This window comes from Brassica oleracea, chromosome C3, assembly GCF_000695525.1.
Source record: "Brassica oleracea var. oleracea cultivar TO1000 chromosome C3, BOL, whole genome shotgun sequence".
In the NCBI taxonomy this organism is placed as follows: domain Eukaryota; kingdom Viridiplantae; phylum Streptophyta; class Magnoliopsida; order Brassicales; family Brassicaceae; genus Brassica; species Brassica oleracea.
In genome coordinates, this window is record NC_027750.1 from 33203126 (window position 1) to 33219128 (window position 16003).

At 33.9% G+C, this 16003-nt stretch overlaps 2 protein-coding genes across 2 annotated transcripts in view; one reads left to right on the forward strand and one right to left on the reverse strand.

Moving 5' to 3' along the window:
• Positions 1–8086: 8086 nt before the first annotated feature.
• Positions 8087–8956, reverse strand: LOC106330423. The gene has a single exon (XM_013768890.1). The coding sequence runs from the start codon at positions 8954–8956 to the stop codon at positions 8087–8089; it is 870 nt and encodes a 289-aa protein (XP_013624344.1).
• A 4519-nt stretch (positions 8957–13475) lies between these two features.
• Positions 13476–16003, forward strand: part of LOC106330424 (putative F-box protein At1g23770) — a 15602-nt gene continuing 13074 nt past the window's right edge. The window contains 1 exon segment of the mRNA XM_013768891.1: positions 13476–13547. Within this exon segment, the coding sequence (XP_013624345.1) occupies positions 13476–13547 (72 nt within the window).

The following is a 16003-nucleotide window of genomic DNA, read 5'->3' on the forward strand; positions in this document are numbered from 1 at the left end:
ATATATATATATATATATATATATATATATATATTTTAAAAATAAATAATCATTAAACACAATAATATAATTAAAACTATTTTTATAAAATCTAATTTTATCTTTATTAAAAATTAAATCAAATCAAATTTAAATAATTATACCAAATCAAAAAAAAAAAGATTACAAAAATATGTTTATGATTTTTTATAACTATTGAAGTTAAAATATAAATTAATAATGTTGAAATATAAATCAAAATTTTCTTTTGAAATAAAAAATATTATATTAAAAATTACTATTTCTGCGCCATCAAAAACTCCTAGTTGCACAGTAAACTTCAATGAGGCTGACTAATTAACAAATAAATGAGAAGTTGTGCTCGGAACGTACGCAACTAATATTGGCAACTTTTGGGATATAGCTCTCATCAAAATTCAAAGCTTTGTTTAATGGATATAATTCCAAAATGGGAATAATACGTTCACTTAGTTAAAGAAAAAAAGGAAATTTGTCAAATATGCCTCAAAACATGACTTTGATTGGAAAAGTATATCTAAACTTGAATCAAAAGAAAAAATAACTCAAAAATCTCGTGGAATTACAGTCAGACCCATGTGACCAAACAAAAAAACAAAACTTATTTTTACGAATATAGCCCCGTAAATTCTTCTTAATCTTCTGAGATATTGTACGTCGTCTAGACGACGTCCATGGAAATCTTCTGATATAGTTAATCTTAAAAATAATTTATAAAAATTTAAAAAAATATTTTGATAAGTGAAAAATTAAAATCATATAATTACAAACGGTTTTAAGTAATATAAATTTAGATATAAAAAATTGAATTGTTTAGGGGTTATGTTTATAGTCTAGACGACTAACAAGTAAGTCGTCTGGCGATTAGAACTTCCGCTAAAAATATTTTAGTTTTCCGCTAAAAATATTTTAGTTTCCCGCTAAAAATATTGAAGTCTTCTGGACGGCTTACAAGTAAGTCGTCTAGGAATTCTTCTATTAGAAGACTTACTTGAAAGCCTTCTGAATCGAAAATATTTAACCTTATTGGAATTTTTGTCTCCATATATAAAAAAAAATTACACATTATTTCTCCTCCTCTCAAATGGCTACAACAAAAAAATTATGTTTCTCATTCTAAAACTCTCCAACCTTTCTCTAATCTCTTTGAACTTATAAACACCAAACTTTATATCAATTTATTGTTTTTGTCTCATGGTTTTCTCACTAGTTTATCTTGTTTTGCAGGTTTTTCATCACATGGTTCTCATCTTCCACTCATTTAAAGGTAGATCTATTAATTTTACATATATATTTTTGTGTGTTCTATAAATGTAAATCTATAATCTTCCACTCGTTTTATCTGTTTTTAAGTCATTTGAACATTTTTTATATGCAGGTTAGATCTGGGTTTGATATACATATTTTTCAAATCTGGAGTAGACTTTGGAAGACTTCCGAGAAGATTTCCCATAAGTCTTCCAAAGTATTCTAAAATATAATGTGCTAGAAGACTTCCAGGAAGTCTTTTGACGGAGTCTTCTCACATGTTTCCCTTTCATAACAGATCTGAGTGTTTTGGTAAGTTTTTATGTCTGATTTTTCTTCATTTGGTAACCTCCTGTTGAATGAAGTTCTTACTTTTTTCCCAAACTAAAACTCTCCAAACCCACTCTATTTTCTTTGACTTGAAAACACCAAACTTTATATGCATTTTTCATTTTTGTCTCATTTTTTTCTCATTAATCTATCTTTTTGTTACAGGTATTTAACCAGATGGTTCTCATCTTCCACTTGGATATGTACGTTGTGTGTTCTATAAAAGTAGATCTATATAATTTTTAACTCATTTTCTCTATTTTAAGCCATTTGAACGTTTTTCATATGCATGTTTTTCATATCTGGATTTGATATACATGTTTATCAGATCTGGAGCAGACTTGGATGACTTATAGGAAGTATTCTCGGAGGAAGTCTTCTAGCGCATTATATTTTAGAAGACTTTCGAGAAGACTTCTCATAAGTCTTCCAAAGTCTTCTAAAATATAATGTACTAGAAGACTTCCTGAAGGAATTTTCTTCTATATCAAGTGGAGTCTAAGCTTGTCTTTGTAGAGGAATGATGTATAATAGTTTTGTTTGTGATTTGTTTTATGATTTGCATGTGTATTCTTTTAGTTGTGATTTTTTTGTAAATTTGAAAAGATATTAATAAATTTTTGTGGTAAATATGTACATATTCCACAATATTATCTTGCCAAAATTAATTGACATAATTGAAGTTATTGATAGAACTTCAATAATAAAACACAATAACACAAAAAATTAATCAAATTTATTACAACTAAAGGAGAAGAATTCCCAAGAAAACTTAGTCAAATTTACAAAAGATAAACCATTACATAAGTTCAAAGATAGAACACTTTCATTAGAAGTCTTCTGGGAAGTCTTCTCGGAAGACTTAAATCTAAAGCGTAAAATTGAAAAATAAGCGGCAAATTTAAGCGGAAAATTAAAATTTAAGCAGGAAATTCAAAATTTAAGTGAAAATTGAAATTTCAAATTTTTTGAGAGTTAAAAAGTATATCTTATGATATCAGAAGACACATTAAAACATGTTACTTGATATTCTTGAAGTTACTTAACACTTTTTAAAATTAAATAAACATATTTTAAAGTTACTTAACAAATTTAGAAAAACTAACGTACAAGACTTCCATGGAAGTCTTTTGGAAACATTAATACCCATGAATGTCGGTAAACTCATAATTAAAAAAAAATAAGTTATGAATTTCATTCATGAGCTCAAATATCGACTAATATACATGAATTAACAAAAAAATATTAAAAAGTCTTTATAGTTTTAGAGAAAATGAAAGTTTATTACACATTGACGCATACTACTTCCACGAAGGTCGTCTGGTAGACTTCTAGGAAGTCGTCCATTTGGGTTAGTTTTGCAATTGATTTTTAACTTACACGACTTACATGGAAGTCGTCCATCTTTGTTTGTTAAAAAAAATTCGAGACAACTTCCATGTAAGTCGTCTAGGGTAAACAAGTTAGTTTTGCATTTGACTGGATTGTGTCAGAAATTTGACTTTTCCTGGACGAATTACACATAAGTCATCCAGTAGAAAATTAAAAAAAATCAATATTTTCTTATACCTATACGACTTCCATGGAAGTCAATATAGATTTTTTTAATTTTCTACTGGACGACTTATGTTTTATTCGCCCAGGAAAAGTCAAATTTCGGACACAATCCGGTCAAATGCAAAACTAACTCGTTTACCCTAGACGACTTCCATGGAAGGAAGTCGTCTCAGGTTAGTTTTGCAATTGAAAAATAAAATAATTTTTTTTTCTAGACGACTTACACGGAAGTCTTCCGTCCGACGACTTATATGGAAGTCGTCCAAGATAAGCAAGGTTTGACCAGAATCTCGGAATAAAATCATGGACGACTTTCGTGTAAGTCGTCTAACGGACGACTTCCGTGTAAGTCGTCTAGAAAAAAATAAATCTTTATGTTTTATTTTCAATTGCAAAACTAACCTGAGAACTTACATGGAAGTCGTCTAGATATAACAAAATATTGATTTTTTTAATTATCTACTGGACGACTTATTGGTAAGTCGTCCAGGAAAAGTCAAATTTCTGACACAATCTAGTCAAATGCAAAACTAACTCATTTACCCAAGACGACTTACATGGAAGTCGTCTCGAATTTTTTTTTTAACAAACAAAGATGGACGACTTCCTAGTAAGTCGTATCTAAAAACACATTTAAAAGTCAATTGCAAAACTAACTTCTGCATTGATTAGAAGATTTCCATGTAAGTCGTATACAGCCAAACGACTTACCCGGAAGTCGTCTGGGCGACCAAATCTGAAAAAAAAACTGATTTCATAGTTTCAACTAGTGAAATAACTTGTTTAGCACACATAAGTCTTCTCCAAGCACCCAGAATCTCAAACAAAAGTGACCCACCAAGAATCTTAAGATTCAATGGCTTTATCAACCATAAAAATTTTAGAATCAAAATCTTTGTTTTTTTGGATGAATATAGAGAGAAAGTGAAAAACATGTTGTTCTTAGTTCATAAGAATTGAGAAAGAAGAAGTGTAAATCGATTTGAGGTGCATTAAGAGCTTCAAATTGGTTGTTCATGGTGGTTGGTGTATTGACGGGAATGACAATCTTGTAAATACTTGAAGATGATGAAGTTGAGAGTAAAAATGTCATTTTCGAAAAAAAATTAATGACATTTTCGTGAATAATCTGAACTTGTGGGGTGAATAAGATAAAAAAAAATGTGCAAAGGAAACATATGTTAGTTTTGTGGTTGACTTTATGTTTTGAGTCAGTTTTAAATCTAGGAAAAAATGCACTTCTTATTCCAGTCTCATCAAACTCGTTGTTGATTAAAGTCAGCTTAGGTTTTGGTCTAGTAAATCTGTTTGCGTCTAATCCACTTTCTCTATTTCGACTTTTTGTATTGGATTGAGAAAATTTCTTGATTATAAACGCAATCATTTGTTCATTTAAACGAGTTGGATGTGATAAGTGGTCTAACAGTGTCCCCGGTCCATGTTAAATCAGAACTTGTCAAATATACATTATATAAACACTATCATTTCGAAAGTCTTCGATTCTTTTTATCTAAATTTCAAAGACCTTGTTTTGTCAATGTATTATAAACTAAACTATGGGAGACCTACAGAAAATATTAAATTTCACATGACCACGTAGTCGCTTACGAAGCAAATTGCTACTTAATTTAGAGGCTGATTGGTTCTTCCAATAGGTTGTGTGTGAATTGTGATAATGATTTTTGGTGTTTGACGATAATCACTAAAAGTTCTTCCATTTATTTTGGATTGTTTCAAATCTCTTAAAATAAAAAGTATTAAGTTTATTTATACAATAATTTGAAAAATACTCTATTTATAGTTTAAAATTTGAATAATATATTTATATTGTTAAGTTTTGAAAAGTACACTTTTTGAAATGTGATAAGACATTTTAATCCAAATTTGAATAAAAAATTACTTATTCTAATTACTACTAAATTACAAATTCAAAATTACTATTATTATTGTTTATGTTTATGATAATACAATTTTCCTGATTTCATGTATCTTCGTAGATCTTTGCAGTAGCAAGAGAGAAAAAATCTATCACAGCAGCATCGAAGTATGTGAATTTTTGAATTAGTGGATGTATGTGCTTACTTCATTATGTCAATTTCAGAGGAAATGTATCCCAATTGTTTATGTATGATGATCTCGGTAAACTGGTCTAAATTTCAGGTCTAAAGTGTGTGTCTTGAGCATTCAAAACATGTTTTGGGAACTTACTTTGATGTCTGTGGGATACAGAATTGGAATGTAGAAGATCTATCACTCATGAGACACATCGAACTATATATAAAGATTATCGTACTGTGTAAATATACTACTTTTGATGTTTTCTGAATCAAAAGAAAAGCAAAAGGCTATATAGAAAGCTTATTCAGGTCTTCTTTTAAAAGATGTAATAATAATCTTAACATGATAAGAAATCATATGACGAAACTGCTGCAGCCATAGATGTTGGCTATACAAAGAGCCGATGTCTACGAGATTAGATGACGAGAATATACAAAATCAAATTACACCTAAGAATATTGGTGACAAAATAACACAAACATATAAGCCCTACAAAAACGGAGAGCTAGGGGAAGAACAAGATGATACAAATAAATGGAGACCCATAAAGGAGTGAGGAGATAGAGAAAATGGGAAAACATCAAATTTTTAGTCTTTTCATCAAAATAAATGTAAGATATCGTATAATAGGATATTATACACAGATTTAGGAGTGTTATTTAAAAACAAAAAAAAAATCTGTAAAATAAATATATTTTTTTTAGATTGGGTATTTAGTCATTAACTTAAATAAAAGTGTAGTTTTAAAAAAAGATAAATGGAATTATAGTTTTCAAAATAAAATCTCAAGTACATGTATTTATCCAAATTTAATTAGGAAAATACCTTATTTAGGATTTCAAAATTTTAAAATGCACTGCTTATTTGATTTTTTGAAAACTACACTATTTTATATATGATAAGACATTTTTGCCATGATTTAAATTAAAATTACATTTTTATTATTTTAAATTATGTATGTACGTAGGTCAAGGTCACATTTTAATTTCCTAATCAAATTGTATGTTGTGGTACTGAAAATTGTTTTTATTAGGTGTTTAATTCATACGAAACCATGTAAGATTTGCTAGTGATTGTATTGAACATTTTTCAGATTGCTTAGTTATGAAAGAATTCATGTCATAAATCCAGGTGGCGGCAAAGAAGATGCAGAACAGGACCTCTAGGTAGTATTCTTTGTTTGAGAAAAAAAAAAGACGTAGAAGGGAATGACGAGATAAGAATCCATCTGATTCTAAGGATATTGAAACCTCGTGTAAATTGACGTCCGACTGTTATAAACTTTTGAGAATGTTAATTTTCTTGCGGTTGAATGTTATCTTTTTGTCCAACATCATGGGATATATATGTTTACTTAAGAAAGATTTATAAACCTTTCAATCCTAATTTTGGAGACCTATAACAAGCACTTCACGTACTACGTCATCACATAGTAGAAAAGAGAGACTTAACTCTGTTGATGTTTACCTTGTCGGTAGGAAGCTTAACTTATGATATCCGCTTCTCTGTCACTTTAGGCATAAACTCTCTTTATTAAGATGCTACAGTTTGATGCATTTATTTTTACATGTAATAGGTCTCTAACTTATATATGAGACGAATCTAAATACTCAAACCAGTCTTATATCTTATATTTTTACACTACGATCACGAAATATTCCGATCTATCACACATTCACAAGTGAATGTAATAAACGTAATTTTTTAGTTATATCTTTTAGTCTTTATTGGTCAAGGGTAATTTAGTCTTTTAGTTTATAAATAAATGTAGCTTTCAAAAGAATAAAAAAAAAACAGTATAGTTTTCAAAGTAAAATCTCTTACTAGAGTATTTTTCCAAATTTTTCCTTATAATATTCAAATTTTAATTTTTCAAAAGTTATTCTGTATATCTTAGTGTTAATCATATCTTTAACCGAACCCAATTCTGAGCTCAGTATGGACTTTTGTAGAACATAAAAACCAAAAGAAATTAATAGTTACCATATATATCAATTTTTATATAAACATAGACAAAGCATTTTGTTATTTTCTCTTAAAAATGAATTTCATGTCTAATTTTTTTTGTATTTTATCGAACTTAATATGAAAGTGAATTTGTATTTTATGATATGCATTTATCATACATAAAATATATCAAATAGTCTAATAAAATAGTTAAAATTTTAATCTATAAAATTTAACCCCTATAAAATATTGTGAATGAAATATTCTTTTCATTTTTGTAAACTAAAAATATTTTAATAATATAAATAAAAAAAGATGCTTCTCTTTAAACTAATAACATTATATTAATAAAAAAAAATGGTAAGCGAATTATATAATCCGTTAATAAGGGATTAAAAATAAAGTAGTGGGGACAAGAGAGATATAGATTGATAAAGACGTCACTCTCTATCTACATAATTCATATAGAGATGTTGTGACTCGTGAGTCATTAATCTGATTTTCGGGATAGGTTATCACAATTTGCTTATCATATTCGAAAAGGACAGAAACCACTGAATTTTGAAACTTCTATCTCTTTCGTACGGCCATTATACAGGCTGTTACTCAAATGATTCGATCGTTTTTTTTTTCTTGGAATGGATCCAACGGCTGAGATAGAGGTGCATGCATTGTTGTGTGATTTTATTTCTTTTGATAATTATTTTACCTAATGACACTAATGTAAATGAATAGACTTTTTTTTTTGTAAAAAGGTATTCATATTAAAACAGCAGAAAAAAAAGTTATACATGCCTAAATGCCATAGTTTTAAAGGGCAAGACCCAATAGAATTAAATTTAAAACACATATCAATGGAACATTTCCAGTCCACTTCATTGAAAGAGGCCTAGTAGAAGAGAGTTACGGTGGGGAAGGCAAACAACGACTATGATCTGAGAAACCAAAGTTGCATCATCGCAGAGGAGGCTCGAGGGTTTGAGTGGCGAAAGCTCTGGACACAGTTCCTTAGCTGTTTATCAATGGTGGAGAAGATTGATTCCGCAGTTCTGAAGGATTGTTGATGAAGTCTTGTGTTCCTTTCAGGCCATAGCCAGTAGAGTGAACCCTGAAACGCTAGGAGAGTTAAACGGCGAAGGTCCTTATTACGCGGAGAAGCGAGTAGTTGTTGGATTAAGTCCTCCCAAGAAGTAGTGAGCTGCAGCTGACACCTATCTGATATCATCCTCCAAATGAAGCCGCTGTAGGAGCAATCAAAGAACAGGTGATTTTGTGATTCGTTGCTGTTGTTACAGAGTAGACATTTGGGATCAACATCAAGTCCCCACTGAAGTAGTCGGTCGCGTGTAGGGCATCGGTTAAGCATGACTAGCCATGTTAAGAAGCTGTGCCGTGGGATTCCATAAGAAAACCAGACCAGCTGCGTCCAAGGAACTAGAGGAACATGGCCTTTCAAGTAAGTGTAGACCTCACCAGTGCTATACCGGGAACTAGTTTTGCCTGCCACATCCCACTCATATTGGTCTTGATCATCGCTGAGATTGACCGTAGTTAAATAAACGTGAAGAGCTAACTGGTTTTCTGATCTTGCAGGTGGGAGGAGCCAGTGATCATGATCATGATCATACAGCGAAGCAACCGTGGCAGTTCTGAGGATACCAAATCTTGAAGTCGAGGCTCCAAGGTAGTTGTATAGGTTCCCAAATGGAGACCAGTTATCGACCCAAAAGCTTGTCGACTCACCATTGACTAGCCTTCTTCGTAGTAGTGGGTAAATTTGACTCCTTGTCTTGATCATTTTATTAACTAGCCAGGAGAAAGATGAACTTGTGTTTATGGTCCAGTAGTTGTTTATGTCCCCTCTTAAGATCACTTCTTTAAACCAGGAGACCCATACAGATGTTGGGCGAAAGAAGATCATCCATATCAGTTTGAGGATACACGCTAGATTCCAGGAATGAAGGTCCTTGACCCCAAGTCCTCCCTGATCTTTGGTAAGTGTCACCGTTTCCCAAGCCACTTTTGCTGTTTGATGTCCCTCACTTTTTCGATTCCAAAGAAACAGGCCACAAAGAGAGTTTATTCTATTAATGCAGGCTTTTGGCAGTATGAAACTTGAGCACCAGAAAATTGAGATTCCAGCAATTACGGTTTTGATGAGGAGCAGTCTACCTGCAAACGACAGGGACTTAGCAGACCAAGAAGAGAAGCGCGTCTTTATTTGCTGAAGAAGGGGCTCACAATTGACTAGGTTAAGCTTCTTTGTGCAAAGGGGAACTCCTTAGTAACGCATTGGGAGAGAACCACAAAGCATGCTAGTGGACACATGAATAGCAGAGATCTCTTCCTCTGAGAGGCCAGAAGCAAAGAATCTTGACTTTTGGATACTAAAAGCTAATCCCGAGCGCCTTTCAAAGTCATGGAGGATCTGAAGAACCATTTGGACTGATTCGATGGAACCATCTATAAATATGAGGAGATCATCCGCAAAAGAAAGATGGGTCAACCTGGTCTTTTGACACTGGTGGTGGTATGAGAGATTACCAGACCTAGCAACCTTATCCAGCATCATGGACAAGCAGTTCATCGCAATCACGAATAGGTACGGCGACAAGGGATCTCCTTGCCTAAGCCCTCTTTTACCCTTGAAGAAACCACTTACTGTACCGTTATATCCTACCGTAAGGTTGTTGTTGTTATGCAGGCACGGAGTACACGGAGGAAGGGATCCGGAAGATCAAAGCTTTCCAATGCAGCGAAGAGGAACTCCCACGAAAGTGTATCAAAAGCCTTAGCTATGTCCACTTTTATGGTAATCTTTTTTGAACCCTTATTCCTATGATAACCATTCACAAGTTCACTTGCTAACACTGTATTTTCCACTAGCAAGCGACCCTCCCCAAAAGCCGTTTGGTTCGGGAGTATAAGGTCTTGCAAGATTGGCTTCAGCCGCTTCACCAACAGTCTAGAGATTACCTTGTAAATGGTATTGAGACAGGAGATCGGACGGTAGTCAGTAATACGTGAGGCTCCAGGGAACTTTGGCACCATGGATAAGATAGTGGAGTTAGCAGTTTTTGGAAGGAAGCCCGAGTTGAAGAAGTGTTGGATAGATTTCACGGTTTCAGTTCCAATAAGGGTCCAAGCAGCTTTGTAGAATGCAGATGAAAGACTGTCAGGGGCGGGAGCTTTGTTAGGGTTGAGGGAGAACATGACTTTAGTGATCTCTTCTGAATTTGGCATGAGGAGGATTTTGTCTTTTTGTTGCTGCGAGCACATGAAGTCAGTGAGGCCACGAAACCAAGCAGTAGAGGAATGGAGTAGAAGTGGCAATGGATGATCAGGTCCAAGCACATATTTAAAATGGTTGATGGCATGTGCACTCATCTGTAGAGGGTCAGTAACAAGAGCACCGGAGCTGAGTAGAAAATATCTAATAGCGTTGAAGCTGGCACGTGACTGGCAAACCCTATGAAAGAAGGTAGTATTGAGGTCCCCCTCTCGAAGCCAGTTGATCCTGGATTTCTGTCTGTAAAAGCATTCTTCTATCTGCCTGAGCAACTGCCACTTCTCATAAAGGACATGTTCTGCTTCAAATGTTTCTGGCGAAGGGTCAGTGAGTGCTTGTACCTGCGCAACTTGTAACAAACTGTGAGTAGTTTTTACTCTCTCCTGAATATTTGAAAACTCTCTATTTAGTGGTTTTAAACTTCTCTTGATGCATTTCAGCTTCCAACACAGTGAGGTTAGGTTGGCAGACACGCTTCCGACTTGAGACCAAGCGTCAGACACTACCTCCAGAAAGCTCGGGTGTTTAGTAAGGTAGTTTAGGAATTTGAAGGGTTGGGTACCAGTTTTAGGTAGGACGAAGGCAAGGTCGAGTAGGCAGGGAGAGTGATCAGATGGGACAGGTGGAAGGAAAGAAGCAGAGGCATGCGGGAAGAGATTGATAACGAAATTGTTAGTGAGGCACCTATCCAACTTCTTAGCAACAGGGGATATGAGTCTTTTGTTTGACCAGGTGTGGGTGGGGCCTTGGTATCTTAGATCAAATACACCTAGCTGATGAAGACAGTCTCTGAATAGGAACATCCGAGAGGAGTGTTTGTTGTAATTGAAAGCCGAGTGGTCGCTACTAAAGAGTATTTGATTGAAGTCTCTACATATTATCTAGGGTGTAGAGGCAAGATCATAGGTAGTATGGAGATTCAAGAGCTCAACCCATAGGTTGTTCCTTTCCTCACTGAGGTTAGATGCGTAAATAGCAGTGTAGATAATGGGAGAGCAATTGGGTAGCTGAAGCTCACAAGTGATCGTTTGGCGAGATTGTGACAGAACACACACCTTAGTCGGATCCTTCCAAATGAGTACAATGTGACCGTCTTCATCAGATAAGTGGTTGGAGGTATAATGCCAGCCTCTGCATACAGAGTTCATAAGGGAGGCCAGAGAGAGTTCCTTGATATATGTTTCTAAAATACTACCAAAAATGGGTCTATGGCTATTGAGCCAATCCATAAAAGGCCGATGTTTATTCGGGTCATTTAGATCACGAATGTTCCAAAAAAAGAGTTTCACACTCATTAAGAAGATAAAGGGGGTCTCCAGCGAGCTGGAGGGTATCTGGGTATCTGGAGTTTGAAGGGGTAAAAAAGGGTTAGAAAGATAAGGGTCAGAAAAAGATGAATTCTTTAAGTAGTTTAAGGTTCCTATATTAGGAAAGGCTAGGAGTGGGGGGACATTAGAGGAGTTGAAAGAGGGTTTCGGCTGAGAGGGGGGAGACAAGGAAGGTGAAGAGCGACAATGCTTTAAGGAAGGTTTAGTAGGCTTTCAGAAGGACTTTGGAGAGAAGTTGAAGGGAGAGAGGTTTTGGAGAAAAATGGAAAAGGGTTTGGAATAGGGTTTCTCCGAGAAGCCAAAGGGCTGGAGGGTAAAGAAACAAAGAGAGGAGGAGGTTGGTCAATAGGTGGGACGGGAGAAGGACAAGGTAGAGGACCAGTGGTAGTTGCAGGGTTGGTTTTCTTGACGGGTACGTAATTTTTTCCCTTAGGAACTCCCCAGGAGCCTGCTTACGCGAAGCGCTAACATGGACTTTATCTTTCTTGTTCTGTGCAGATTCTGTCTCAGCAGGGGGGTTCTTTGGCGGTGTGTACATCAGGCAGTTGCGTACCACATAGCCTAGTTCTTTGCAATGAGAACAGGTCGGGGGTAGCCAAGGATAGTCGACCTGAACTTCTACAACTTCTCCACTCTGTCTCTCAAACTCAACAACACGAGGAAGCGGTCTAGTGAGGTCCACTTCCACTTTAACATGAGACAAGGTGAGGCTAACTAAGTTTAGCGTGAAGTCATCAGTTTCCTTAGGATCGCCCACTAAGCCAGCAACTAGACTGAGACTATGCTGGTACCTGAGGTGAAGAGGAACTCCAGTAAGATGGGCCCATATCTGGATGGAGCTGAGAGGAGGGGTAGCAGCAGAGTGAGCTGAGGACCACTGTGCTGTGTGAAACATAGAGTCCCCGACATACCAAATATTTTTCTCTAGAATTTTTTGTCTGAGGTAGTCGCTTGGGATTCTAACAATGGCTGAGCGCTGCAAGGGGTTATTATGAATCTCGAGCTTTCTTCCCTTTCCCCACATGTGAGAAAGAACACTCTGAATTTGGCCGAACGGAGGGGGGCGACCGTTGAAGTAGCATATAATAAAGTCTTTATGCAATTCCGCTCCTTTGTGGAAGACAGAATCAGGTATCAAGACACGAGGTCTACCATTCTCTGCTAGCTTCAATGGAGCAAGACGTTTTAGAGACTTATCTCCTTTGATTCTTAACTGGTCGGCCAGCGTAGAGGTAGTTTGGAGGACTGCAACAGGAGGAGAGGTGTAGGATGAGGAATGAGGGGTAGATTGAACAGTAGGGGTAGCGGCGTTTACTTGAACAGAGGGTGGAAGGTGATTAATGGGAGGTGGCAGGTTGAGAGCTTTGTTGGTTAAGAGAGGAGATTTAGTTGAAGGAGAAAGGAGTTTATAACGGTCTGTGGAATTTACAGAGAGAGAGATGGTTGGGTTAGAGGATGAAGTTTGGTTAGGGTTTCCTGTAGCAGGAACAGTTGAGTGAGATCCAATCTCAGTTTGGTTTAGGGAAGGAATGGTAATAGTTGGACAGTTTTCAGGAGAAGACTGGACCATAGTGGTATCTGCTACAGCGACAGATTGTTTCTGAGTCTGAGAGACATCAGTAGTTAGGGGGAGGAGATGAGATCTACGACTAGCAGAACAGGAAGTTTTAATAGGAGTGACTGATAATGGAGGGAATTAGATGGGTGAAAGGGAGGACGGAGGGTCAGGGGGGTCAGGCGGGAATGGAGGAGACAAGAGAACATCACCGGAGGTAGGTGACTGAGGTTTCGCGGCGGAAGCATGGCCAGGGGTGGCCCAATGGGACTGCATTGATAAGCGGGTCAGAGAGAAACTGACTTTTTTTCTTTCAAAAAAAAAAAATGACGATGATCTAACTTTATCAAAAGAAAAATAAATGAACAGACGTAATAGATGAATGTGATTGGTTAATAGAAACTTCAAAGAAATTTCCCATGACGATGATCTAACTTTCTTACTTATGTGAATAAAAACACAACCGTTGCTGCTTTCCTTTTGGTTTGAATTGAACGCATACTACAAGTGGCCTTAGATTGTTTGTCTTCAACAGCCATTGTTGGAACAGCCATATGTTTGTCTATTTTAAAATTAAGCAACTTGTGTCGTCCAACTTTTATGTTTCACTAACAAAGAAAAAAAGTATCGCACCTCGTGGTTGACCGAATGAAACGTGACAAATTAAAAAAAATGTGATTTAGTTACCTGCTTTTAGAAGATCTTGTGTAACATCACCGTATCTCAAACACAATCTCTCATAAGACCATCTTCTTGAAAAACTATTGGATTTGAGTTTTTTTTTTTAATTTTGTAAAATACTCAACAATATTTAAATATCATTTTTATTTTATTATTTACTAAAATATTCTAATAAAACCTTCTAATAATGGCGTTCCCAAGTTTGCCACTAATATTATATAGTGGTAGGTTTCTTTCAAGATCACTATACTTTATGAACCAACAAGACAAACCCACCTAACTGTTTTGTACTCAAAATATCTGTAAATTTGAAATTCAAAAACTTAAATCTAATAAATATTAATAATATATCTGTGTGCCAACTACAAAACTCTTAAAATACGACCAAGATGTTAAGTTTTATAAGTTTCAAACATAAAATTAATTGATAATTAGTGACTGATCCATATTATTGATAAATTACATGTGTCAATATCTAAATTTCCGAGGTAAAAGTTTATACTTTTGCACACTTTTAAAAATTAAAACCCATAACCCATTAATCTCTACTAATCTCATTATTCCCACTCGAGATAATGGATTTTCTAGGCATCATCGACAATCATTCTTATACGGAAGCATAAATCAGTGCAGGATTACATATGGATCGATTAACAAAACATTTTTGTAACTAGTTGAGAGGCTCTGATACCATGTTAGGTTTTATAAACTTAAAACTTAAATCAATTGACAATGAGTAGATTTATCAAAGTTCCTTATATATTAGTCATGACTCATCCAATTTATGGTGTAAGAATTAATAGTTTTACACTCATTAAAAATTAAGGTTCGGTCCATTCATCTCTACTTATCCCAATTGATGAAGAACCAAGACAATATTTGGGGAAAAATAAACAAATAATATGCTAAAAATCTATACTAATAAAAATGACCTTTTGAGGCTCCATAGAGCGTCCACATCAGCAAAAACAATTCTCCCGAAAGATGACACATGTTATTATTATTTAAAAAAGTAGAAAATAAATAATAAGTAAATTTGCAATATAAAAAAAAATAAATAATAAGTAAATAAATAAACAGAAACATTGCATTAAACTAATAAGTAAATATACAATGTAAAGAAATAAAAATATTACATTAGATATATATCGTAATATTATCAGTGATATAAAAGCAAGAAATTTAGAATAAACAAATTCTTACTAATAAAAGGGACCTTTTGAAGCTCCATAAAGCGTCCACATCAGCAAAAAAAACTTCTCCCGAAAGATGACATGTGGCATAAAATATAGTTTTACATTTTAATATTATTAATTTTCCAAAATTATAAATAATTTGTAAACATACAGCATAAAAAATGAAAAAACTACATTAAACATATGTAAGATTACAATTTTACATTTTTATTTTTAAAAAATAATATGTAAACATAAAACATAAAAATTGGAAAAACTACATTAAACATATGTAAGATTACAATTTTACATTTTTATTTTTAAAAAATAATATGTAAACATAAAACATAAAAATTGGAAAAACTACATTAAACATATGTAAGATTACAATTTTACATTTTTATTTTTAAAAAATAATATGTAAACATAAAACATAAAAATTGGAAAAACTACATTAAACATATGTAAGACAATCATTTTTCACTAAAAAAAACGGCTTATCTCCATAATGTAACAAAACTATTTTGTAAAAAAAAACATTATATATAATTTCGAAAATAATAAATAATATGTAAACATACAACATAAAAAATGGAAATACTACATTAAACATATGTAAGATTACAATTTTACATTTTTATTTTTAAAAAATAATATGTAAACATAAAACATAAAAATTGGAAAAACTACATTAAACATATGTAATATTACCATTTTTTACTAAAAAAAATGGCTTATCTCCATAATGTAACACTACCACTTTATAAAAAATGATAAAAAAACATAAATATAACTATTTGACTATTTGTCCAAGTTT